Genomic DNA, 26,075 nt, shown 5'->3' with positions numbered 1-26,075 from the left:
ACGCATGTCGACACTTGACGTGTAGATACGCCAAGCAACTCAACTCTCCTCTCAGCATCCAGGTGGATCCATCGGTTTTCTCCCGACTTCTGCTTGCTCACACAGGCTGATCCTCAACCATCGGATTCTCGGTTCTGACCCCATTCTCCACCTCGTCTTCGTCAACCCCCCAATCAACCTCATCCTCATCATCCCCTTGCCCCTCCATCTGCGCCAACGCCCTAACATCCGCCATACTCTTATCCCTAAAGTTCGTGTCGGCATGTACATCTGGCTCCTCTCCTTCCGCTGCATGCCTCTCAGGCGTCCCATGCTCACTCGTTGTGGGTGTATCAGCCGGCGGGGCAGGAGGCGGCGGCGGCGGCGGCGTCGAGAATGATCTGTCCACGTTGAGTTTTTTGGCCGGTGACTTCGTGAGGTCGTCTTCGATTTCATCCTTGATCAGGGCGTCGAGATCGGTCGAACGTTTCCGCTTTAGACTGCCGTTCTTCATGCTCTCGGACGGAGAAGGCGGTTCATCCTCGGCTTCGACTTCGATATCCGACATCTTGATATCCTCGTCGTCTTCTTCTTTCTTCGGCGTCTCGGTAGCCGACAGGGACACTTTAGGCGACTGTGCAGGTGTATCATTCCTCTCCCCACTCTTGCCATGCTTATCCCTCTTCGCAGCCTTCACCTCCTCCATCTTCCTATGCTTACTTGCCGCCTTATCAAAGTAATCCCTACAATACTGCTTCACCTTCTTCTGCTGTTTCTCGCTGATCTTAGTCGGATTATCAACTCTTCCAGCTTTGTAATCGCTTGCCACGAGTTTCTTGGCTAGATCTTTGGCGAAGCGTTTGAGGTCGTCTTTGGGGATTTTGTGCTTGTATTTGTTCATTACGTGGGAGATGTGCGGGTATAACTGGGTGGCTTGTTAGCAAGGGCGTGTAGAAGGGATGGAGATGAGACGTACCGTATTTTCGTAGAGTTTCTTCTGTTTGTCTTCGTCTAGGGACCGCCACTTCTCGTGCTTGTGCTCTTTCTTTTCTGTGTCGGGTGTGTCGGGCGTTGAATTACTGCCGTCTTTTTTGTCCTTGTCCTTTTCCGTCACGATGCCTTCGATGATGGACTTCAGCATGTCCTGTTGTGACGGTTGTTTGGGCGGTGGCGGTGGTTTAGCGGCAGGTTGTGAGGGCCGCTTCCAGCTTGTCTCTCCTGCAGCAGAGTAGAAATACATCCTACCACTTTGATCCGTTGCTTGGAACCAACCAGCGGGTAACGGTGGCGGTCCTCGATTGAAAGGCACCGAAGGCGGTCTAGCAAATGGCAATGGGCGTGGCGCTGCTCGAGGACCGGTCGGTGCTGCCATGCCAGCAGGTCCTTTAGGTATGTTCGACGGCCCTCGAGGCGGACTTCTCGACCGTGATCTTGACTTCGATCGCCTTCTTGACTGTGCTGCTTCTCTTCGCTCATATTTGATAGGCGTTGCTGTACTCGATCCATTAGCCGCATTTCGTGCTTTTCGAGGTATCCGGTATGCAAGCTCCAATTTCGACCAGTCATCGAGCAGGTGAGCAGCCTTCGCTGCTACTCGTTCATCAGCACTATCTTTGAGAGGTTCGAGAGTCTGATCAATCTTTGCATCCACGATCTTGTTCCTTGTCATACGAGGTAATTTGTCGAGAATGTCCAGTATCTGTAAAATCACATTGTCATCGTCCCTCCAGGCTGACAGCTGTGAATTAAAGATCTTGTAACCATGCAGCTTGTTTATGCGATGCAGTACATCCTCGTCTTGTGCTTTTTGTATCCGTTGTAGAAGCTTGACAGCAATCCACTTCTCTTTGCACTGCATCAGGGCGGCCATGACTTTGGTAACGCCATCGACATCCAGGTCTCTAGCCTGAGCGCGTTCGACGTAGTCCTCATCGTCATCATCAGCCGTCCTCTTCTTCTTGGGTCTCTTAGCAGTGACTGTATCCCAAGCATCGGCATCGTCTTCATCAATGCCAAGAGCTTCGATAGTGGCAGTAGCCAATTTTGTACCCTTCTCGGTCTGAGTCTTGCCACCGATGAAGCCCGTGCAGTTGTCTTCGCCGCAGTAGCAAGGTTGAGGATTGGCACCATATCTGTCGACGTTGTAGTTGAAAACCAGTTCTTCACCGGCCTTGATGCTCCGCTCGGCAAAGATGCCCATTCGGAGTTTGTCGCCAACCACCCATTTGTCGACATAGCAATTTGGGTTGCAGGAATGATTGCAGAATCGTCCCATGTTGCCTTTCTTCGTCGCATCAACAAACTCACCTTTGCTGAGCGACATGAAATAGAAGTGCTTGATACCTTCATCGTCATATTGGCGCATGCGCTTTCGAAATGTGCCTTCTGGAATGACTTCGCCAATGTACTCGAATATGAAATCGCCATGTTTAAGAGGTACATTTGCACGCAGGCCATAGCCCTTCTTTTCGGTTTTGATCACTGAGACGTTAGCGTACAGACGCCGCAAAAAACGTTGGTTTTGGCAGTCGGAGCCACAAGCGCAGTCCCCGACACACTCCATTTTTGTCGCACGGTTGATACAATCCGAATCCTCGCCGCAGGCCAGGTTCGACCTGGTCGTTGAGTCTACATATCGTCAGCTATGCTGTCCACGAATTCACATCTGCCAAAGCGTGTCAGAACTTACCCCATTCTTCAGCACAATCGCATTCCATAGCATGTTCTGTGTAGCCTAGGTATTTGTTCTGATAGCTGCACGAATCGATCACTGTATACGCGCTATTGGCTTCCATTGTCGCGTCAGGTAGATCGTCGAAGAGAGGTGCGATACGAGCTGGGTTCTTCTTTGATGATCGCACGCCCTTCTTCGGGCGCACAAGCTGTTCCATATCGGACAACTCGTGGCCATTTGTGATATCGTCTTCGACTTTGGTGGCAGCTTCTTCTGTCTCTGATTTTGGTCTAGGCGTTGATGCAGATGATGAAGGATTCGTTTTTAGCTTCGCGGCTGCCGATAATGGTGTGTTGGAGCGCGATACAGGCTCATCTTTGATGGCGCCCATTCTGGTCGAGCTCATGCCCTGTGCCAGGTCGTTGTCTGTCGAGTTCTCGCGCTTCAGCTCGATGGTGTCGCCATCAGAGAGTTCAGACTCATTGCGTGAGCGATCAAGACGACCCATGATTACTTTCTATGTGAGCGGTGAATGAAGGTTCCGTGCAGATGGATGCAGCCACAGCAGGCACTGTACCAATCTCCAAGCTCAGATCTAGGTGACAGAACGACTGACTCGTTGCGCAAACGTGACCTGACAAGAATTATCGTGCTTGCGTAATGGACCAAGCGAAGGTGGATTGAGCGATCCGTGAAGCTCGAGATGCTAGAAATCTGGAGGGGCAACAGCGAGGCCCGCGATCAAGCAATTATGCAAGTGCGCGTCCGTTCATTGCAAACGACCAAAGTGACAGCGGACGAGTTGATGGTGAAATCGGTGTCGAAGGCCTAGCTAGACTGAAGGCTGGACAGAGATTTCGCGCTGCACAGACAAGCTCGCTGCACAGGAATATGGCTCACCAAGGCACGGAACAAATTTCAGATGCACGACCTGCAGACACCCCAAACACCAACTTCGCTCGATGGAGTGCCAGATGAGGGAGGGTAGAGACAAGAGAACGTCCAAAAGGCTGCTAGAAAAAGCAGTGCGATGACTTTGATGGTTGTGTAAGAAGGATAAATGAAGTTGCAACTTCAGCTCTTGCAACTCCTTGCTCGGTGAGTTCCTGCCTGCCAAGAAATCCGGATCGCCCTCGCCACCAAAACTTCATTGTCTTTAGCTTTCTTTCTACCAACTCCAGCATGGCACGGTGCCTCTATATACATGTCCTCCATTAATCAAATGCGCAATACAGCACGATCAAGCTATGCACGGCTCTTTTTCTCCAACTCGACCGTCCAAATGAACGATGTTTCGTCAGCCGAACGTGCCTTTGCGGTCAGCGTCAATAATGCCCAGTCTTCTGAGGCGAGCCGCGAGGCCCAAAGGCTGCGCTGACTGACTAGGATGCGGGGTCTTTGGCTATTGCATGTTATTTATGTTGGTGGTGCAGGCAGTCTGTCACCCGCTCATCGAACGGTGGCTCCTGGAGTGCTGTCAGCTGCATATCTGGTTGACTGCCTGCCGATATGGCTGAAGCCTGCTTTGTCGGGTTAGCAAGATTGTTCTTCCAGACTTTCAAGCTGCATCATCTCTGGATTTTCGAGTCTTCTTGACTGTATTCACAAGTCCTGAAAACGCACTTTTAGCATGTCTTCCACGATCCACTGCTTTGGCTCTCCATGAATTGGTCGATTCCAGAGGTTTAGGCGGTGTTGAGTCAGCCGGCAGGTCTGTTGCTGCTGCTTGCTCGTTTTCTACTGGCGTGTTGGCAGCGCTTCGATTTGCCGGGACCTTGGCCTTTTCCGACTTCGCAGTTTCGATCCACGCTTTACGCTCTTGCCGTCTTCTCTCATACTCGTCGCGTGCAGCCTCGCGTAATGCTCTACTGACTTCTGCAACCTTGGCCTTCCGCTCACGGAACTGAGTGTAATCTCTAATCTGGCTTCTAGCATCATCACCGTGAGCCATCAGCTTGCCAGCCAGGCCGCTCAATTGAAGTAATTTGTCATCCACACGTCTCGTCAAATAAACTTGTGGTTCTTTGTTCTGCTGTTGAGCACGTGCAAGGATGCGCTCAATCTCATCACGATATGCCGTTTCGTAGATGTCTACGTCTGCCGCACCAGGACTTTCACTGACGATGTATCCATCGTCGGTGGGAAAGAATCCGTCAGAGTCGTCCTGAGTACTATGGCCAGCAAAAGTGGATGGTCCAATTTTCAGGTAGATTTGATCTTCCAATGGATCGTGAGCATGGCCTCGTCGTCCTTTGTCATCTATAGTACGGGCGTGGGATATAGATGACCGAAATGGGGGTAGGTCGTTCGGCTCTACAATGCTACCGAATGTTTTTTGAAGTCGTGTCAGAGCTGCGTCGTCCTCTCCATCACTCTCCTCACCGATCACTGCTGCCACTGGCTTGCGTTTTATCTGACGAGTAGGTGAGCTGGGGGCGTCTTTCGCAGAAAGATCGCGATGTACACCTTCAGCGACCAGAGCTGATTCTGTGGCATTACGGTCGTCAACGTTGAGGCTTAGCGATCTGTGGTCCATTGCTGCTGCTGCCGGTCTCACATTGGCTAGCTGGCCCGGCGGTAAGCTGAATCTGCCCGCATCAGAGTCACCAAGGATTGAAGACATCACCGGTGGTCGCTTGTTAGCAGTCAAAGTCTTGAACTTCTTTACTGCTTTGACGACAGTCATCAGACTTCTCATATTTCCCGTGATGGCGGCTTCAACTTCTGCCTCTGTTGGCGGCTCGATGATCTCCGATGTGTTTTCTGCTTCAGACAGCAATGGATCTGTGCCTTGTTTCGTCACCCAAGGATGCGCCTGGACGTGTTAGCGACGCTGCCTATCACAGAACATACAACATACCCTCAATTCGGGCATTCTAATGCGCTTTGCAGGGTTCTTCTCCAGTACTCGGGACATCATGTCTCGGAAATCGGCGTTCTTTTCCATAGAGAAGTCTGGCTCATCGTTCCTGATCGACTCGTACAAATCGAAAATCTGTTGCTTTTGAAAAGGTATTTTGCCATATTTGAGGCAGTAGAGCGTCACGCCCATCGACCAGATATCAGCGGCTCTGCCAGATACATCACCGTGCTTCACTACACATAACTCAGGAGGCAGAAATGCTGGAGAGCCAGCAGATTTGGCTGTCAACATTTCTGAATTTTTCTCGAACATTTCGGAGACGCCAAAGTCAACGACCTTCAGAACATCTTCATGATTGATCAGACAATTGTCGGGCTTGATGTCGCGATGCACGATACCTTGTGCGTGCAGATACTCTATTCCCAAGATCAGGTCTCTGAAGTAGAGGCGGCAGGCTTCCTCAGAATACGGATCGACTTGGGCTTCAAGGTCGAGGTCAATGCGCATGACCACACCTTTCTTGCACATCTCCATAACCATGTACAATGAGTCTTCAGTGGGGTCGTCCAGGACCTCGATCAATTGAACCAAATTTGGATGGTTGAGCTTCTTCATGATGGCAATTTCTTCCTTGATCAATTCGACAGGGTTATCTTGGCCCATCGAGTCCTGAGCGCCAGTCCTGCGATGGAGAGGTGAATTGAATCCGTGTAGACCGCCACGCCTCCTCTGACTGAGTGGTTTGCGCAAGATGTGTGACTGTGCTCTCTTGCGCAGGCGTGCCTTTGAGAATTCCTTGACGGCATATTCGGTGCCATACTGGTCAACAGCGATGTGGACAGCCCCAAAAGAGCCTCGGCCAATCTCTTGCTTGATGACATATTGGTTAATCCTGTGCTCAGCACTTCCATCATCCTGACTGGTGACATATTCCGATCGAGCGTTGAGGGTTTCCTGTTCGTCAATGTATCAGACGAAAGCGATCAAGCAGCGTCAATGGTGTGCATACCTTGACCTGATGCGGCGCAGAAGGGTTTCGACGATGGTGTCTCAGAGGACTACTGTATGCGGGGCTTGAGCTGCAGCATAGTCAGATGCTGAACCGAGTAGGAATTTTGCTTCATGGCACGCACACATGCTTAAGCAACGGTGGCTTCTGTATATCTGAAGGATTTTCCGAAGCGTCTTGTGTAGTTAAATATTGGCTATTTTGCAAGTTGAGGTCGAAGGAGGGCTTCGGGGCCTCTAGCGATTGTGCTGAGGTCGGCTTTTCGCGCGACACAGGCGATGCCGTGATGTCCATGCTGAGGTCGACATGGATATCAAGGCAAAGCTAAAGATGCAGCGCAGCACATATTCAATCAACACCGAGTACGAAGGCCCTTTGGATCGTGCTAGGTCGGTGGTGGTGGAGGATAAGGTTGTGGTCTGACATTGCACATGACGGGCAATGATGTTAGAGCCCTAGCAGTCACCGTAGTGGATGAGTGCGCTGAGCTGCGCTTTCCTGATGCCATTCGTTCACCCCTCTTCACATCCCGTCTCGCCAGGGTTGACAGCTTATCGATGAAACAAAATGTAGCCTCATCTCAGCCAATCAGTAGTCGAAAAGATTGCATGACGGCCAGGCAGCGATAGCAATACTGTATATAGAGATCTGAGAGTCCTACCGCAACAACAATAATGTTTGGTCTTCTTGTACTCGACCACCACTTCGCGGGACCAACAGCACTGCCACTTGAAAGCCGAAAACAGGTTTTGGCCGATCAAGCACCCACAGCACGTGTCTAGGCATGACCGCGGACATCAACGCCCCTGCAGAAAAGGCATCTTTTACCTTTACTCCAACCACCGATATGCCTATCAACATTCTGAAGAACACCTAGTACGGTCGGCGACTGTGCCTCGCCATGATCACCAAGCAGTCCTGCGTCTATCAAAAGGAGAGCTAGGCAAACATTATCGTAGCATCGAGCTTGGTCAAATCTGAAGCTGGCGTGGTCTGCAACAGAAGTCGAAATAGTTACAATGACCCATGGAATCTACAACCTCGCCGTCCTGTGTGTGGCATATCCATTAATGGAGAGCCGCAGAAAAGTATGGACGTTCTGGCATTGATGTATTAAGCTGCTCATGAACTGGTAGAGATGATCCCGAGTCTCAAGACGCTGCACTCTCATGATCATGTTTATGTTTGAGTCCGGGGCTTTATTTTTTGATATCGAAATTGTTGTTGTAGTTCCGTGTAGGTCCATGAGCAGGAAGGAAGAGGTTATGTGTATCTGTTAGGGTACTCGCAGCGCATGGTTCATCAATGCTCGATGAGTAGTGAGCACCTACTTCTTGCAAGAATAACAGCAGAGGTCAAGTAGCATACTGATAGCGGTGGACGTTGTGTACTTGCAGGAATCGATCTTCGAGGGCGGCTAGTTGCATAAATTCATCTGTTCTCGCCGTTCGTTGTTCACCTGTTTTATTCCGTTTCATGTCCCGTCCATTATCCAACACACAAAACAACTAAGGAAACGTTCAGTGATACGCTCCTTTGACACAACACGACCTGCTAGAGCCTACGATTCTATATCTCGCTGGGACGCCGCTTGTGTCGACGAACGATCCACTGGGGAACGGCAGAAGATCGTTGGCTATCTCAATCGGCCGTGGTAACCATGCACTGCGTGTAGCCTTGGTTTCTGGCACAGTCAACAAACATGGTAGTCTACGCGTTCTATGTCTTTGATAGGCACGGTCAGTGAAGGGACAAAAGCTGCGAGAACATGCGTTGACTCAGCAGCAGCTGAGTGCATCTACACGAAACGATGGCGCGACACTATGCCTGGCTCAGCCAAAAGTGCGCGACCTCTCTCACAGTCAACCATTGCTAAAGTGGCTTCGACGACCAAAGCCGGACTTGCCGCTGACGACGATGCGAAGCTCATCTTTGGAACAGTCTATTCGCTGCGAAATATGGTCAAAAAACTAGGAGGCGAAGACGATAGGTACTCTAGGCAGCAACGCATAAATAAGGGCTACTGGTACTGACAAGCACCAGCTTTCTCTCCTACCGCACCTCTCAATACAAGCTCCATTACTACGAGACCCCTACAAAGATCAAGTTCGTCATGTTGACGGACGTGAAAACCGGCTCGATGAGACATGCTTTGCAGCAAATCTACGTCAACATCTACGTCGAATATGTGGTCAAGAATCCCCTCTCCCCAGCCGAGCATCCTGGTGGCATTGGGGTCAACAATGAGCTCTTTGAAGCAAGCCTCGACGTCTTCGTCGAAAGAGTCCTCAATGCACAACCATCAGACGTTCGAACCTGAAACAAGAGCTAGGGCATCTACCAAAAATGTGGAAGCAGCAGACGATTCGAGTCAGATTCCGCGAGGCCATACCACTATCGCCTATACGGAGCGGGTACTTTCATCGAGGGACGGTGGTGGTGGAACAGTTTTGCACACTGGACTGCGCTCCAGGCGCTCCATTTAGCCGGAGATGTACTTGATTTGTCTAGCTGCTCGGGTGGTACAGACGGCAAAGAAGCCACCCGCTCCATGGAGGACTTTCTTTGAGACGCAGATCAACATACCGATACCGTCATCAGCAGGTGCACCCGAACGGGCACAACGGTTTTCACGCATGTGACCTCAGACGAAGCAGCATCAACCTTGGATTCACGTTGACTCCGATGGGAGAAGAGGTCACCCTCCACGAAGGCGAGGATGAATCGCAGGAAAAGACGAAACCTCCCAGGGAATATTCCTTTGAGAACCTTAGCAACACGAGGTCCCGTTTTGATCCAGGAAATATAGGCCGGCTAGAGTTTCTACGCTGCGGCTCAAAACAGCTTTACTCGTGAACAGCTAACAATGCGCTGCGGGTTGGTCGGAAGTGATATGGAAGATGCCTCTTGTGCGGAGGACATCGAGGATTCCCATACGACGACACTTGTCGTCCAATAGCACACGTGCTACAGAGAAATACGTTGATGAAGCAGACAATTGGCCAGAACTTGTCTCCACTCTCAAATTCAAAAAGCCTCGAGCCATTATGCGGGACAGCCAATCAGCGAAAAGTCTGGCTAGAGCATTATTTTGTGGCGCCCGATGGAGAATTTATTTTGTCCTTTAGACGCGAGACATCGACAAATTCTCCGAAAGCTATACTTGGGAAGCAATTCTACGCGGTAGAGGACGGTCGATGCGTGGATGCTGGTGATGAAGATTGAGCAATATTTCCTCTAGGATTGCGGAGATGGATTGTTGACATGAAATGCATTGCAATTCTAGACATCAGATCGACGTGCTTGTAAGCGGTAGCACAACACGAGAATGCAGCTGAGTCATGGCTCTTCTCGACACACGATTTGCAACGCTCGAATTCGGATGTTGACATCAGCTGCATAACGACTGACTCCAGAATATAGCGCATGACCGGTCGCTGAACGAGGCCTGCACAGATCCAGAAACGTGGTTACAAGGCACTGGAAATTGTATATGAGCTGCCAAGATCCATCATCTTCCTACCTCACCTGTGTTCAGTGCATGGCTGGAGAATAAATCTGGTCATGCATTTATCGCTTCGTGGTAATACCCTCATAGTCTAGAATCCCATAGGTCAATCACAAGGCAGCATGACTTCCTATGGCAATCATTCGCCGACAACTCGAAGCTGGTGCTGTCACGGTCCGGTGGCCGCTATTTCTAGCCTTTGCACGCGGTAGCCACGGCCTCGGCTTGCGTGTTCGGACCTCCCGCCGTCAGAATGGTCTTGACCACTCACTGACATGCATGAGAGGTGGCTTGATGGACGACGTTTACTGTAAGCGTAATGTGGAGCTTCCAAGAAGGCGCAGGCAGAATACGCTTCGATTTGTTTTCTCTCCACGACAATTGACTCAGCTGCCTTCGTTCGCATAGTCTTAGTACTCGGTACTTACGTGCAAATTACAAGGAAGGCGCCTTGAGAAAAAGATCGCATTATTCCATGTTTACGAATGCAGGAACCATCGAGAGGGGCTCTCGCTTGTGAAACACAATTGCGACAGACTGGCGTGTCAGCACTTTGTGTGCCCTTCCTGCTTCGAGATCATCCGATTACCAGCGGAGTGGATGTTGTATCTCCCAACCAGACTTCACCTCTACAGAAATGAAATACACTAACCGATACTCCGTATACTTTACAGAAGTAGGCATGGATACCGCACGCGACGACCAGGGCTATCCGGACGTGATGTCCCTGTCGAGCTCGGAGGCTTTGCGACTTTGAAAGGTGCCGCGGACTGCCTGGGTTAGCTTCAGGCTAATCCAGAGCCCAAGAAAGCAAGGGTCCCCTGAGCCTTGGATCCCAACGTACGCTAAGCCCATTTCCTGCAGATCCCTTTCAGGTGCCGCTTCAGCGCCTACCTGAACGATATGCACCTTTCCGAGCCAACAGTCATCGTCGCTGCTCCTGGTCGACTGAAATTTGCCTGCACGCACGATCAAAGTCTTGGGAGGACAGCTCTTCGTGCTTTTCATTCGTCGCATTACCGAAGACCTTCTCGTTTCCAATTCCCTCACTTACCATCATTCGCAGCCATCTCTCTGTCCCCCACTATCTTGTATACTCTAGCAGTACATACTCGACCTATACTGGGTCATACAGCGGAGCGTTGAATCGCTTACGTCCTCGTCTCGTCGCTGGGATGTTCCACTAATGGACTAGCTGCACGACCCAGTCTCGAATGACTTTGTCAATCGTGTCGGTAGCACGAGTCTTACCTTTCCACTGGGCGGATTCAACCATCCCGGTCCACCATGCAGTCCGACAAGGATATCAAGTGGGCACATTACTTCCGTCTGCGTTCCCCATGCTTCTACAGCACTTCTTATGCGCGTCTGCTGCTATGTGTCTGACATTTTCCTCAGCCCTGCCGAAGCACTGACCTCTACTGATTACCCTCGCTCTCTAACATCACTCGTGATTCGTCCTTGCAACCTCACCTGCTCGACCACACCACCAGAAGACAACAGACTATACACTATGCGAAGGAGATAACGATCGGACGATTGGAAGGGCCGAAGCCTCTGGTCTACAAGTATTCAACATGGCAACCGATTTGACAGGCAATTGTATTGCACCATTCTTCGACGAATCTCTTTTTCCTGAAACTGGCGGTCGTGCGTCTCCCAACCTGCCTCATGAACCTCTAGGGGTGCGATGTGCTAACACGGACAGTGATTTCTGGACGGATATGTATACCAGTGGCCGAGCTCAATGCAACATGCTGTGTTCCTTGTCCATACTCGGACTGGATATATGCGGATGGCTTCGAGTCACGAACGGAAGTCGCCAGCTGGGTTTCCGTTGCTGCTATGTTCTCGACATTGTTCGTTCTGGTCTCATATGCAGTCTTACCCACCAAGTGGACTTCACGGCACTACCTGAGTGTGTGCCTCGCGCTTGGTGTCCTCTGCATGGAAGTACGTGTACCGTACATTTCTGGTTGTTTCCTGAACTAACGCAGACAGCTTGCTTTCCTGATACCCCTGGCAGACCGCCCGGCTCAATGCAAGAACAAAATCACACCAAACGATATGAGGTCTAATCTTACATGCGCTTTCAGCGGCGCCTTTCTAATCTTTGGAGGATGGGCTTGCGTCATCTGGGTATTCTGGAGAGCTCTAGCCTTGCACCTACAGATCTGTTGGGAAGTCAACGCCGGCAAGATGTTCTTTTGGGTAACACTCGTGGTTGGATGGCTTATTCCCGCTGCTGGTGTGGCGCTTACTCTTAGCCTGACTGGTGTCTCCTATCGCTTCGGCAACATCTGCCATATCAATCATAAACTCGGACTCGAAGACTTCTGGGGACCACTACTAGCCTTTGCGACGCTGGCACTGGTATTACAATTCATCACAATCGGATACTGCATCAATGTCTATGTCCGGAGTCTATTTGATGATAAGGCCACCACCGAAAACAGCTCAGGGGTGCCAACCTATTCCGGCAGTATCAATACTGCTTCAGCAAGACAGGCCTATCGACGAGTGAAGAGAGTGGTCGAATTGCAGTGGCGTGGCGCGACCATCGTTCTTCTCATTATTGCGGAAGTCGTTTTCTTCGCCATTATTTTCGTCTCGATGGACAACAGTTCACAAGTCAATGACGAGCTCTTCGAGCGGTCTCTGCCCTGGGTCACATGCTTGGCTATGACAGGAGGAAACAAAAAACAATGCCTACCGCAAGCAAAAGGTCTCGTCAAAGACGAAGGTATGGTCATTGCGGTGCTGATAGTTCTAGCAGTATGTATAGACATTCTTTCCGTCGTTGTGTTGCTAACCTGTATCTAGATGAGTGGCTTCTGGCTATTGATATTCCTTGGGAGGTGGTCGATGGTTCTTGGCTGGAGGGATCTCTTCAGGTCAAAGATTCTCAAGCGACGCCACGAATTCGTGTCTGCAGATGCAGGACATTTCTCGAACGATCCACGTACGTACGAAATGCTCGATTCAACGAAGACCACCCCGGCGCTGAACATATCTTCTCCAGATCGAGTCTTGAGCCCTGGCCAAGCACATCCTCTCCGAAGCTCCCCTATGACGCCTGAACCCGATGCGAAGTTACACGATTCCTACTTCCCAAGGAAGACCTCAGTACGAATAAACGACCACATTGTATCGCCGGAAACCCCAGCACCGGCATATTACTCTCCAGAATCGCCCAGATTCTTCCCATCGCGCGCTTGGGACGCTCGCACGACGCAAGCACGCCCGAACTATCTTCCCGGTACGGCTGTGTCAAAAGATTACACCTGAATACCTTTACTGTGCAACGTAATTGCCATCAAAAGCATTTTTTTATGTCTAGGACGGAATCATTGTCAGCGATCATTACAGCATAGTGTCAATATGTACAGCTAAGGCGTACGTCAGCGCCGTCTTCATTTTCAGTTGGTGGGCACGTGAATCATGGATCACAACTATTCACATGTACAGTGTACAAAATCACTTCAAGGGTGCGAGGAAAGCGTTGTCATTTCCGTCGCGTTCGCTCCTACCACTCCGGTTGGCCTTATGGCCTTGGCGCCAGGGGATCAGCCCAATTCTTTACGCTTGCCACGATCGCTTCGGCTAAGCGAGGGATATTTTCAGGGGGCTTGTTGGACCATGATATGTTCAGATTATTTTCGTATGTTGGGGAAATTGGGATGATGGGAAACCAGGACGGCACTGGAAGCGACGAAGTATGCCATGGCTTTAGGAAGGGCTTCAGATTGGGATTGGACGCAGAAGAACGAACAGGAAGAGACGATTGAGACGAAGCGACGATGACCTCGGGCGGAGACCAGTGTTGACGACGGCGTTGTCTGCTTGACTCAGTGACTCGGTTGCTGCTAGCGTGTCAAGGGGACGTTCATTCCACCTTCTCATTTCGGCGACATGACACAAGTAGCAAGCGCGATACTGTAGCATCACCAAGAAGGTACGCCTCACGGCATGGATGTCTGAATAGCTTCATCTTCATACAGTAATTACTTTCAACCACATCACTCAAACGATGACTTTGCTCGGATTATTTTTCCTTCTTCCGACACGAATTCCACTTACATGCGGAAACCTTAGTCCTCCTGTTTCAATGTTGTGGAAATGAATATCGCCCAGTTAACTGGTCCCAAACGACTGTGAAGGTTCGTCGGTGGTTCTGTACGCGAGGTTGTGATGAGCACTAGGTACAGAGACAGTAGGTGAGGCACCCCTAACATCACATCTTCCCTTGCTCATAAGCAGCAACACGAATGCGAATATCGCAAGAGCTAGCGACAACTCCCATCGACGATGGCCGAAGATTCGTCAACCGTTACGCCGGTTCTCACATCAACGCAGGACGCATGCTGCTTATCCTTGCAAAATCCCTTAGCCTGCTCGGATAATCGACGTTCCTGCACAAGGCGATGCAACGCTACAACGCCATAGCGGGACCGGGAGATGCTGCCGACTTCCACGAGGTCTCGTCTGTCGTGCGGGTGAGGCACTGTTTTTCCTTACAGACCATCAGCATCGTGAGGCAGAGGTAAAGTTCACAGCCCGCGCAAGCGATAGCACAAGAGAGACGAAGACCTACAGCGGTCGATCATCAGCAAATATCTAGTCGATTATGCTCGATGTACAACGACTGCACTAAAGCAGTGGCAGTCGACCACCAACGATACCAAACCATTAATTGGCACATCATGACCGTAATTTGCGATGATGTGACGGTCAAATTCAACTGATTACACATATGGCACGCTACAGCACAAGGCCGTGCGAGGAATTGCATGTTTCAAGTTACGAGATCTGTACGAGGTTGTCGATGCCATCATCCCCACAGTGCGAGCACTGTCAGACCAGTGACTGACATCCGCGAGCGTCATGATCAAGGACATGCCTTTTGACCTTTGATAGACAAATTGAAGCACTTTCGGTGCTAAGCGTTGGTCATGTCCAGAAAAACGTGGCTTGCTTCTAGCTCCGTTCCAGAAGAAGCAATGCGGGACCCTAGCCATGGCCAACACACGGCGAGCACGATGATGAAGGCCAGTCGAGACCATGTGCTTTGTTCTTCCTCTCACAGCTTCGGAGCGCAGGAAACAAGCCTGCCAGCCCAAAGCTTGACAACGGGTTTTGGCTTACTTCTGAGGTGCATGAAAGGGGATCTTCTTAAGACTGGGCCATCAATCCTTGGACTTACCGAATCTGGCATATGTTCCGGGGACGTCCCACAAGCACGTGCTTCACCTGCACGTCGATCGTGACTGCGTCTTTGGAGCTCGTCCAAAATTCGGTTCACGTTGGCGATGAACCATGACTGCATCCTTTGCTTCTTGATGACATATCAGAAAGTTCATGCTCTTCAGACGCCTTCCGTCATACACGCAGTGACTCTTCACGAACCATGCTCAATAATGTCCCACTACTGTTGGTTGGAACATGACGGCAGGAGAACGAAACGCTTGATGTCCCAACGTACATCATATACCAGGAGCCAAGGGTCCTTGATGTTGCGTTGCAGGGCTGAATAAACTGGAGAGATCCTAGCAAAGGCGAGGTCTGGACAGCCAGGAGCACGTCAAGGGTACGCGCACCAAAGCGTGTTTACACTCCAACAGATTCCCACCAGACGCGAGTATATTCCAGCGTGGCTGGCTGACGATACAGGCTGAGCTGATGGAGATTGTATTCATATTGAGCATGCGCCGTGTTCGTGGAGACCGGCCGTCATACTCCAACGCGACAGCCTAGGCCCTTCACAGAGGACGCAGCAAGTGATTTGCTTTCGATCGTACTGACATACTTATAGATCAAACTTGCGTTAAGCACCACCTATAGGTCATGCATGGCCAGATCTCACCTCACCTTTGGGTCGACGGACTCGCATCAGCCTCTCCGAATACATGACCATGCTTCGAGTATCTCCGTTTCACGCAAATTGGATCCTGCAGCCACGGACAATTAACGTGTGAATCAGAACTAGGGCGTTGATCCTTGAAGACGCAGAAATACGCGACAACGCTTGCGGCAAGGCCATGAACTTCGCACGCTGGCGGACCCCCTGCCACTCGGATCGCGGCTGCCGCTCAGCACTAGGTATCCTATACGAAGGCGAGATTATCCGGTCGCTCTCTGACCTGCACGACTTACGGAGGCATCCATTTGTTTCTTGCTATCACCTCCGTGTTCTGCAGGCTGCCGCATTGCCTCGGATCGCACATTTTGGTCGAGGTGAAGCATGTTATGCAAGCTTAAGCTGGGCAGGGCAGTGTGCTGTGCCACGTGAGCAAGACACAAACATGTGTCTGCGGGCTCTCTGGATGGTGGTCGTGGAAGTCTAGAGGCTAGAGTACGACGGGTGTTAGAGCGAAGATCCATGGTGTCTGGTACATATAGACATTAGCATTAGTATATATGTCTATCGACTAGATGTACATTTCCCCCCAAACTCCGTAGCAGTATCTCCATGTCCACCATACTAGCAAGTCTCTTTTAGTCTATACATGTGCTTTGGTCCTTGGTCATGTCTAGCTAGTCATGAGGCCTCCTTCTCAGTCCATAAGCAGCATTTTCGACAGATAAACGTGCAAATATTGCGTTGCGTTGCGTTGCGTTGCGTTGCGTAGTTGGCCCCGGCTCATAGTGTTGGCAGCTATCGTTGTCGGGCGTACCCCAGGAATATCAATGGGGCTTCCATGCCTCATGCCGTAAGAAGGTATTGTGCCTGGCGTCACGTCAAGTCGTAGTCGATTCGTCGACACAGCCGTAAATATCTCGTGTCATCGTGTGGTCATTAGAGCGGTCCTCGCGAAATTATCCGCAATCTTCATTCTTTCCCATCCAGCACCTTAACATCGCCGTCCACCTCCCACCTGCCGCTCGGCGTGATTTTGCCATCCTCCTCGTCTCGACCACCCCGCAGATACAACTGTCTTCGAACTGCGCGTACACTCGTCAGACGTCGCTGGAGCACCAGCAATGTGATCTGTGTGATGGCCAACAGTACAAATAGAAGCAGGAAGAACTGGTTCCTCCGTGATAAGAGGAACGATGTCGATGATGCTTCTTGTTGTTGGCGGAGGAGGTCTTCGCGTTCCCATTGGGCGAAGAGGTTGTTGTAGAGGGTTGGGTTTGGAGAGAGGTTGAAGGGCATGGTGGTTTGATGTAGTGTTCAGGTGTGTAGCCGATGTGTGGACGATGTGTATCTGATGGAGCGGGGTGAGGTGGTATATACAGTGAGAGAAACAAGCAAAGGACAAGACTTTTAGTGGTGATACAACGTGTTGCTTACTAGCATTGAGGGTATACAGACATGCTCATATAGCATGGAAAATCATTCAGCTTACAGTACGAAGAGGTTGGGTGGCGCTTTTAGATATAGCTGAGAGACGTCCTCCCAGTCAAGACGAGCATCAGGATTGCATCCAGATTTGGTATGCCTTGCAGGATTAGTGGTCGTATGCGCTTATGGCTGATAACGATCGCTGTATGTAGGCAAATAGTCTGAGGTTGGATGAGACGAAATGGTCGAAACACGAACGTGAGGCTGGGGATCGGAGAAGACGACAGCTGGATATATTTTCCGGCGGCCTGGGCCAATGACAATCGGTCAGCACTAAGCTGAAACGGCAGGCTTGGCGCCTCTCCCAGCCACTTTCAGGTGAGGTTTGAGGTAGAATCGACTAGGTCGCGCATAATGCTCGCAAGCATCCCTGAATAATGAGTTTTAAGAGTACTCCGTACTCCTGTTATGATAGAGGATGTTGCTTCACAGCTTTGACAACCTCCTGATACGCATCGTATCCATACAACCACGACTGGACCTCAGGACAATTCCATCGGCTCGGAAACTTGACTTCTGCTTCCTCCTTGCCCTGCTGCGAATCGAATATCTTATCTCTTGCTTGCTGTTCCGGTCCGTCCTCCATGTGAAAGTCGTGCCGCTGGAGGAAGGTCTCTCGCGCTACCTTTTCGCCTCGCGACTTGCGAAGCTTTTCGAAGAGCTCAACGGCTCGTGGTAGCTGCTCGCGCCTAGTAACATACGAAAGCACTCGGCCTAATACACATCCATCTTCGATGGACGAGTTGGCGCCTTGAGCTAGATATCTGAACACAGTTAGCTAGTGCGTGGGCCATCATTAGAAATGCTTACGGAAGCATTGGATGGCAGCTGTCACCAATCAGCACAAAGTTCTTCTCCTTGTTAGTCCATGATTCGAGCTCTGCCCGATGCATCAGCTTCCATTTGTCTACTGTGGTCACGCAGCCCAACAGTCGTGTCAGTATTGGATCCCAGCCCTCGAAGAGTTGTTTCATTTCATCGATGGATGCGGGTCTCCTCGAAACTTCTGGTGGTAGGTCGTCAGGGACAAGTAGAACGAGATTGTACATTGTGCCTGATTTCATCGAGTATCCCACAGCATGAGCCTTCGGACCAATCCAGAAATGCAGAGTCGGGTTCGACACGAACTGCTTGAGCTCCTCGTCTTGTATTTGGTCTAGTGTCAGCACGATGCGGTAAGCAAGATCTCCTGTTGGAAGCGGCTGATCTTTGCTACCGAGCATGCTCTCTCTGCACCGCGACCATAACCCATCGGCGCCCACAACCAGATCACCACTGAGCACTGTGCCATCCATTTGTTCGAGCTCCGGTAGACCATGCTCGTCATTCATTCTCACCTCTTTGATCTTGTGATCCAGCCTAACCTCCGCACCCAGCTCAACTGCTTTGTCATAGAGTATCTTCTGCATGTCGACACGGTGCATATCCACGAAAGGTGCTTCATACTTCCGCTGGATATTCTTAGCGAAATTCGCTTCATGCCATAACGCCTTGCCATCAGCATACCGATGAACAGTACAGGACGACGGCATCGCCCAGGTCTTCTTCATCTCTCCCTCCAGTCCCCATCTTTGCAGTATTTTTGTCGCATTGGGCGTGATTTGAAATCCTGCGCCGATTTCGGCAAGCTCCGTCGCGCCTTCTAGAACAATCACAGAGTGGCCTGCGAGCGCACAGGAGACTGCTGCTGACAGTCCTGCTATCCCAGCGCCAACGATAATGATGGAGAGCTTGTCAGTCATACTTAGATCCCTCTTCTCAGTCAACTAGCTTGTGGTGTTGTAACTGATGGTTCTATTACCGCGCCTTCTCCGTCGAGGCAATGATCACAATGAACCCTACCTGTACGGCGGTCAAACTTGTGCACTTGCGACGCTTACATTGTCACGCAGTCGGCAGGCCCAACTCGCGATAGGCGGGCAAGTAGAACTCTATGGCCGTCGCAGATGCGTTATCGGTAAGTGATCACGGCTTCGACGACGACAAACAGGACGAGAAATCGGTCTAGAATCCAAATGGGAATCCCGGGCGCCAACCCGGGGCATCAGCAGCCGATGGCTGGGCGGGCTCGGGTGACGCTGTGCCTTGTGGCCGCAGCCAGTTTTATCCGGAGTTATAGAATTTGGGCAAGTTAGCCGTTAGGCGCAGCACACGCCCGCAGATAGCCCCAGGGACCCATGACGTGCCCCTAATGATAGGGACCATAAGCCTAAATCGAGCCCGTAAGGCTAACGTGCCCAAATTCTATAACTCCGGATAAAACTGGCTGCGGCCACAAGCCTAGCTTGAAGATTCCGAAAGCTAAACCTGACGCGTCTCTGGGCGCCCACTGGGCAGTTGCCGAGTTCTCGACCATGCTTGTTGACCTCACTGCTTTTGTTCGAAGCCATTCGAACAACGTTTGTACGATGCACAATACAAATGCTTGCTGTGACCGACCAGATTGAAGTCGACAAGGCTATTACATTCCTGAAACAAGAGTTATCAGCAAATTCGTCGCAGGAGGCAGCAAGACCAATAGAAACAGATCTGGCTGTACGACTTCATTTCACATACATTAACAATCACGATGAGCAGCGTAGCGCATGAACAGACGGCGAATATGCCTGAAAGTGCCTACAGAGAACACCTTCCTGATCTCAACATACCGCGTTTCCAAATGATGCACAAGCAAGATGCACACGAATACGCCGCCGACTTCAAGCAGAATGGCAACCCACCGTGGCTTCATGGGCTGTATATGCATTGGCTAGCCCTGCTGAAAGAGCCCTTCAGAGGAGTCACCACAGACGGCAAAGTGAAACCCGGCTTATACGATCTTCAAGATGAAGGTGTGCCGATTCAGCAGATTGTTGCTGCTGCTGATCAACTTGTCTCTCAGCTGTCGGACAAGCAGAAAGTGTCAATATTTTACCACATCGATGATCCAAGATGGAGGACGTGGTCGAATCCAGAATTCTTGCTCGCCGATAAGGGAATCAGACTCGACGAAGTGACCGAGTCGGTAAGGAAGTCAACGATGACACTGTTGGCCACCATCCTATCACCTGAGGGCTACGAGAAGGCCGTTGCAGCAATGCGAATCAATGGTTACCTGGGCGAACTCATCAACGGCACAAAGGTCTGTAATGAATGGTCATACAACATCTGCTTCTTCGGTGAGCCATCAACGACAAGGCCGTGGGGCTTAAGCTTCTACGGTCATCACCTTTGCTTGAATATCTTCTTCTACAAGACACAGATCATCGTCAGTCCGTGGTTTACCGGCGCCGAACCGAACGTCATCGATTCAGGGCCATACTCTGGCACACGGATATTGCACGAAGAAGAGCGATTAGGTCTCCAGTTGATGCAAAGCTTGACTCCAGAGGAACAATCACAAGCGCAGGTATACAAGCTGATGAAAGATCCCGCCATGCCAAAGGGTAGATGGAACCACGACGATCAGCGACATCTGTGCGGAGCGTATCGAGACAACAGGATTGTACCATACGAAGGTATAACAGTTGCCTCGATGTCTTCGGAACAGCAGGAACTCGTCCTTGATATCTTCGAGCAATACCTACTCTATTTGCCATCAAGGTCAAGACAAATGCAGATTGACCGCATTAAAAGCCACTTCAACGAGACCTACTTCTGCTGGATTGGAGCTTTTGGGGACGAGGACCCATTTTACTTTCGCATACAGAATCCTGTCATTCTGATCGAGTTCGACCACCACTCCGGGGTATTCTTGACAAATAAGGAGCCTGCCAAATTCCACATTCACACGCTGCTGAGAACGCCGAACGGTGGTGATTACGGTCACGCCTTGCGAACACAGGGCGAACCTGTCGAGCAAGATTGGGTGTGGGAAGGCTAGGTGATCAAGGTCGAAGTTCTTACGAGGACATCATGTACATGAGATGTTACAGGTCAGTGCTTGCAGCATCATTACAGAGTGCTTCGCAATCCCAATATGCAGTGACAGTGGCTTAGGCATCAACGAGCCTTAGAATTCTCGATCCGGAATCGGTGAATTGGCTTGGAAAAATAGTAGAATTGTTGATTGGTTACAGGTATCGCACCACAAAGCACGCCACGCTATTTCGGTCCAATTCACAATACAAGCGAGCAGCAAAGGCGCCCCGACTCCTTGGCGCCGCGTTTCACCTTTACTCTCTTTGACTCTCTTCGCGTCGCATACCAAACAGCATTCAGGCCTAAATCTCTGCCTGCATGCAAATGGCCCCTTGTGACACCTGCCACAATGTTCCACATGATATATATTCGACCGCCTGCAGCTCCAGAGATGGCGGACTTGCTGCCAACAACTCGTCATATCGAGCACGATGTCGACCGCAAAGCTGACAGTGACAAAGCGAGAATACCATAATATCGAGTCTCACAATGATGCCGCCGATCGTTCCAATGATCAATTTTCTCTACACACGCCACAGGACAAGATGAACGCGAAGGGGAAACAGCAAGACATTGCTTGGAATACTGCTTTGCTCACTGTTCCGATGTTGATCCTCACAACCATCTTCTTCGCCTTCGTCTTTGGCTACCGGGTCGAGCGCGAAGATGAACCATTCCCCAACTTAAGAGGCAATAAGTCGACTCTGGCCGACGATCACGCATATTACGTCGACCTAAATTCCACGTTTCTGATGTTCCTGGCCTCCTGGATGAGCAGTCTTGCACCCATGTTGTCTGGCTTTGCTATCACTTTGGCGGCATATCCTATCGCTGCCAGACTGTTCGAGGACAGCATGGAAGATAATCGCGACCGATTGTTGACACCATTTCAACTCAATTTGGCTCTGAAATTGGTCAACGGATCAACCTGGAGCGGCATATGGAGTTGGATCTTATATCGTCTGGGCTGGGGAAAGCGTGTGAAAGGCCAAGGAGCAGCACTTCAATCGTTCTTGAAAGTTACCCTCCTTGTTGTGTTCTTAAGGTAAGCACAAAGTCACGCTCCAGGCTGGGCCTGGCTAATAAAACTAGCACGCTTGTCTTCGGTGCAGATACGTGGCTCCACATTGTCACAAAGACTGTCGGACTGGTGCAGCTATCTGTTGTGCATTCAGATAGTGCTCTGTACAGTTTATCCTTGCTCGGCCCAAACTGCACCACAACGAACAACACAATATCTCAGCTGGCCGAGGACGGGTTGATTTGCAACATGGACCCCGGTACAGCCCGACTCGTTCAAGGCACGGCAGCGTTCCAGACGCTCAACAATCAATCGAATGCCATCAGCGTCTTCAACAATGGACCTAACGCAACTGTCGTATACCTTGGCTTGTCAGCAAGCGAGAGAGAAGACAACCATGACTTCACCGCCACCACTCTCGGCATGCACACTACTTGCCGACCCATCAGCCAAGCTTGTGGCCTAGGCAATTCTACTGAGTATTCTTTTACGTACAACTGCTCTGATGGTGCATTCGCTGGTAACCTATCGATCGCTACCACACACAATGCCATACCACAGGCATATTTTATAGATATGGACTCTTCTGAGTACTCGCAGGGCGGCGTCAGAAACCCTTACGACTACGCAGTGGCTTCTTCATACCAGATCCCGGCCAACCCGATCACGAACATCGCTAATGACCCAGAGATCTTGATCCTCGCTGGAGAGCTTCTCTCGGTCATTCTCAAGTGCAAAGTAACACTCTACGACATCGAGTACGACCTTGTGGAAGGCAACATCACCCGGCTCGTCACGACCCCAAGCAATGACAGTGTTGTCAACGTCTTCGTACCTGGTTTGGAGCAAACTACCTTTGGTTGGTCGAGTATATCCAGCGCATTGCAAATAGCCTCGGTGATTGCAGAAGATGCTCAAGACCTTGCAGACCAGTTTGCAATTGCATACAGCAAGGTGGCTTTGTCGGTCGGCGCCGGCTCGATGGTGCGCACACCAGCCTTAGCAGCACAAGAGCGAAACACGATCCTCGTGGCAAAGGTACCAAAAGCACCATTATTCCTGCTGGTGGTCATCAACCTTATCTTCGTTGTGATGGGGTTTGTGCTAGCTGTTCTTGCTGCACGTACATCGCAAGAAGCTCACGAAGTTCAGAGCAGATTCGGCATTGCTGGGATTGTTGCCAACATGTTTGAAGGCGAAAAGGCTGCCAGGCCTGCCGATGCTGTGGAGCGACTATACGGCGAGTATTGGGAAGGCAATCAGACGAGTCGTGTCGGTATCCATAGGACGAGTACTGGCGGTTTCGTGTTCAAAGCACTAGACAAAGAGATGAGTGGCATCTCTTACCACGGCGGGTATCAATAACGCAGGGTTTTAGTGTACACAGCAATTTGAAAATCTGCATGAGCGATAGGAGCTCACTGGCAGTCTGGATCCTTTTCCAGCCAGCTTGTCCCGAGTATTCTCCATGGGCTTCATGATGCTTACACAATCTGAACTCAAAGGTGCAGAATCTCGACTAGTGACCATGGGCGACCGGGGCTGATGGTGCCGAATGGAGCCTACTAGAGCCTTGTTATTGGCTGCTCTACTCGGTTCGCGCTCCGAGGCGGCACGAGAAAGGTCCAGATACCGTTTTGGCCTTGGCAATGATGGTGGCTAAGTGGGAGCTATGGTATATTAGAAGCTCGATTCGTGGCCGTTGAACTTCCTCAATGCTAAGAACAATCACGAACCACCTCAGCGATCATCGGGGACACCCTCCGGGCGGAAAATCCACCATACCACCGCCAGACCGTCGGACGCGAGCACCTAGGCCATAAGTCCCCAACAGCTCGGAAACAGCTCGGAAACATCTAACAGACCAGCAACCATGGCAAATTCCCCATCCAACGAGGGCAAGCTTGTCCTATACCGTGGCTTCCCTCCTTCCAACAAGTACACCTGGTCACCATTCGTCAGCAAGCTAGAGTTCAGGCTTCGCTACTCCCATGTCCCATACGTGCTCGAAGCGGGTAGCACCCAAGTCGCTCCGCGCAGCAAGATACCATACGCGGATATCGGGCCACTCACCAAAGCCAACACTAGTGAGATGATCGGTGATTCGACCCTAATCATCAACACCCTCGTGGAAAGGAGACTTGCGGAAGATCTCAACGCGCATCTCTCACCTGAACAAAAGTTAGCAGATGCAGGGGTCACAGCCCTCATCGAGGACAAGCTGTACTTCGTCGACATGGCGGAAGGCTGGATAGGTCCGGACGCTTACTACATCATGCGCGACCATATCCTGGCGTCGCAGCCTTGGCCCTTACGTGTGGTTATCGGTAATCTCATCTATCGCAGTGTTACGTCCACTTTGTACGGACAGGGTACCTTACGCTTCACGAGGGAGGAGCAGAGGAAGATGCAGGAGGAGATCTGGAAGACTTTGGAAGATTTGCTTGCGCAGAGGAGGAAAGAGGCCGGTGACAGGAAGGGACCATTCTGGGTGTTGGGTGGTGAGAAGCCGACAGAAGCTGATGCGATCTTGTTTGGCCGCGTCAATTCACTGTTGGTTTGCGAGAATCGTCCTGAGTCAATTCGGCTGGTCAGGAATTGCAAGAGTGTGATGGACTATGCTGGTCGGATTCATGATGCGTACTTTGCGGATTTTGAGAAATGGGAACTCTGATGGAATGATTTGAGGTCGAAGAAAGGTAACGGGATGTGGCCGCTTGTTTCGATCCGGGGGGCACGCCCGTACCGCTCAAAGAACAATCACAGGAGAGAAAGCGATCGATATATTGAGCTCGTTCCGCACCCTCACGGGACTTTGCAAAGAACTTCGGTCTCGTATCTGGGGAGCACGCCAGTGCCTAAAACTTGCGTACTTGCGGCGTTGTTGATGTTCCTAACGGTGTAGGAGGTAGATGCTGCCATTGAGCTTGCGCAACGTATGGTAATTGCTTTGCCGATACTAGCTCACACACCCACATATCGGAACATCGTCGTAAGCGCTTTGAGCACTAATTTTACCTTACAAGTGCTCCTCTCGATTTTCCGGTGTGTGGCACGCCAGAATAGGCATAGCTGCACAAGCAGTTTGAAGTCTGCCTAGAGTGGGATCGTATGCTGTGCTTCTGGTTCATAGATTCTCACGAAAGCAGAGGCCTTGCAAGGCAACCGTGTGTATTGGTGGTGCAAGATCATAAAGGTCGGCAACTCGAAACAAGCCCTTATCGGTTCATGTTCTGGCGGCGTATCTCAAATTGAGGCGTCGCCGTCAAAGCCCCGCTTTCTTTCACTCTGGCCTAGCAAAATCCAGGTGGCAGGTGACATGAACCGAGCTAGAGTGCAAGGAGTTCTAGGCGAGAGAAAGTGCCTGGCTGGCCTCGAAATTTGCCGTGTTGGCCGGCCGAACACCGTGCTGACTTGTGGCTTTTCAGGCTGTTGGGCTACCAAACCCTCTTGAGTTTCCAACCGACCTTTCGGCACTTGATCCTTCGGTTTGTAGATAGCATGGTATGCTAACAACTCTGAAGGCACACTGTAGCTGATTCAAATGTTATGAAAAGACTCGAGTAGCTTGTAGGAAACGTAAAGTCGATGCCGTTCACATGGTACTGTAAAGCCTTTGCTGGCGTTTTAGCTTACGGTGAGGAGATCCTTACTGCAGCTCACAAGGCCAATAGGCATCCAGCGTCTCAAGATGGGGCGTCGACAACGAAAATTTGGCGAGTACATGATTGGCCAGCGATAGCCTCGAGCGAGCTTGGTACAAGGCAGTAAGCCAG

At 50.8% G+C, this 26,075-nt stretch overlaps 10 protein-coding genes across 10 annotated transcripts; 5 read left to right on the top strand and 5 right to left on the bottom strand.

Moving 5' to 3' along the window:
- Nucleotides 1-97: 97 nt before the first annotated feature.
- Nucleotides 98-2,542, bottom strand: SET2_2 (histone methyltransferase set2; the record flags this gene model as incomplete). Its single annotated transcript, XM_064875681.1, has 3 exons — nt 98-904; nt 956-2,460; nt 2,536-2,542. The coding sequence occupies 3 exons, from the start codon at nt 2,540-2,542 to the stop codon at nt 98-100; spliced, it is 2,319 nt and encodes a 772-aa protein (XP_064728946.1).
- Nucleotides 2,543-2,657: 115 nt separating this feature from the next.
- SET2_1 (histone methyltransferase set2) lies at nt 2,658-3,136 on the bottom strand (the record flags this gene model as incomplete). The annotated part of the gene is made up of 2 exons (XM_064875680.1): nt 2,658-3,079; nt 3,133-3,136. 2 exons carry the CDS (start codon nt 3,134-3,136, stop codon nt 2,658-2,660), a joined length of 426 nt encoding a protein of 141 aa, XP_064728945.1.
- Nucleotides 3,137-4,211: 1,075 nt separating this feature from the next.
- Nucleotides 4,212-6,819, bottom strand: PMZ80_007271 (uncharacterized protein; the record flags this gene model as incomplete). The annotated part of the gene is made up of 4 exons (XM_064875679.1): nt 4,212-5,468; nt 5,514-6,470; nt 6,526-6,595; nt 6,650-6,819. 4 exons carry the CDS (start codon nt 6,817-6,819, stop codon nt 4,212-4,214), a joined length of 2,454 nt encoding a protein of 817 aa, XP_064728944.1.
- A 1,529-nt stretch (nt 6,820-8,348) lies between these two features.
- On the top strand, nt 8,349-8,845 carry bet5 (Trafficking protein particle complex subunit BET5; the record flags this gene model as incomplete). Its single annotated transcript, XM_064875678.1, has 2 exons — nt 8,349-8,515; nt 8,569-8,845. 2 exons carry the CDS (start codon nt 8,349-8,351, stop codon nt 8,843-8,845), a joined length of 444 nt encoding a protein of 147 aa, XP_064728943.1.
- Nucleotides 8,846-11,980: 3,135 nt separating this feature from the next.
- PMZ80_007269 (uncharacterized protein) lies at nt 11,981-13,321 on the top strand (the record flags this gene model as incomplete). Its single annotated transcript, XM_064875677.1, has 3 exons — nt 11,981-11,986; nt 12,035-12,808; nt 12,857-13,321. 3 exons carry the CDS (start codon nt 11,981-11,983, stop codon nt 13,319-13,321), a joined length of 1,245 nt encoding a protein of 414 aa, XP_064728942.1.
- Nucleotides 13,322-16,862: 3,541 nt separating this feature from the next.
- PMZ80_007268 (uncharacterized protein) lies at nt 16,863-17,189 on the bottom strand (the record flags this gene model as incomplete). Its single annotated transcript, XM_064875676.1, has 1 exon — nt 16,863-17,189. The coding sequence occupies one exon, from the start codon at nt 17,187-17,189 to the stop codon at nt 16,863-16,865; it is 327 nt and encodes a 108-aa protein (XP_064728941.1).
- A 595-nt stretch (nt 17,190-17,784) lies between these two features.
- PMZ80_007267 (uncharacterized protein) lies at nt 17,785-19,120 on the bottom strand (the record flags this gene model as incomplete). The annotated part of the gene is made up of 2 exons (XM_064875675.1): nt 17,785-18,142; nt 18,189-19,120. 2 exons carry the CDS (start codon nt 19,118-19,120, stop codon nt 17,785-17,787), a joined length of 1,290 nt encoding a protein of 429 aa, XP_064728940.1.
- Nucleotides 19,121-19,980: 860 nt separating this feature from the next.
- Nucleotides 19,981-21,240, top strand: PMZ80_007266 (uncharacterized protein; the record flags this gene model as incomplete). Its single annotated transcript, XM_064875674.1, has 1 exon — nt 19,981-21,240. The coding sequence occupies one exon, from the start codon at nt 19,981-19,983 to the stop codon at nt 21,238-21,240; it is 1,260 nt and encodes a 419-aa protein (XP_064728939.1).
- A 583-nt stretch (nt 21,241-21,823) lies between these two features.
- PMZ80_007265 (uncharacterized protein) lies at nt 21,824-23,664 on the top strand (the record flags this gene model as incomplete). The annotated part of the gene is made up of 2 exons (XM_064875673.1): nt 21,824-22,323; nt 22,371-23,664. The coding sequence occupies 2 exons, from the start codon at nt 21,824-21,826 to the stop codon at nt 23,662-23,664; spliced, it is 1,794 nt and encodes a 597-aa protein (XP_064728938.1).
- A 508-nt stretch (nt 23,665-24,172) lies between these two features.
- On the top strand, nt 24,173-24,973 carry PMZ80_007264 (uncharacterized protein; the record flags this gene model as incomplete). The annotated part of the gene is made up of 1 exon (XM_064875672.1): nt 24,173-24,973. The coding sequence occupies one exon, from the start codon at nt 24,173-24,175 to the stop codon at nt 24,971-24,973; it is 801 nt and encodes a 266-aa protein (XP_064728937.1).
- Between the last annotated feature and the right edge of the window lie 1,102 nt (nt 24,974-26,075).

Source organism: Knufia obscura, assembly GCF_036327395.1.
Source record: "Knufia obscura strain CCFEE 5817 isolate CBS 148926 chromosome Unknown scaffold_8, whole genome shotgun sequence".
In the NCBI taxonomy this organism is placed as follows: Eukaryota; Fungi; Ascomycota; class Eurotiomycetes; order Chaetothyriales; family Trichomeriaceae; genus Knufia; species Knufia obscura.
Note: the sequence above shows the minus strand (reverse complement) of the source record. Positions and strands in the feature narration are given on the sequence as shown.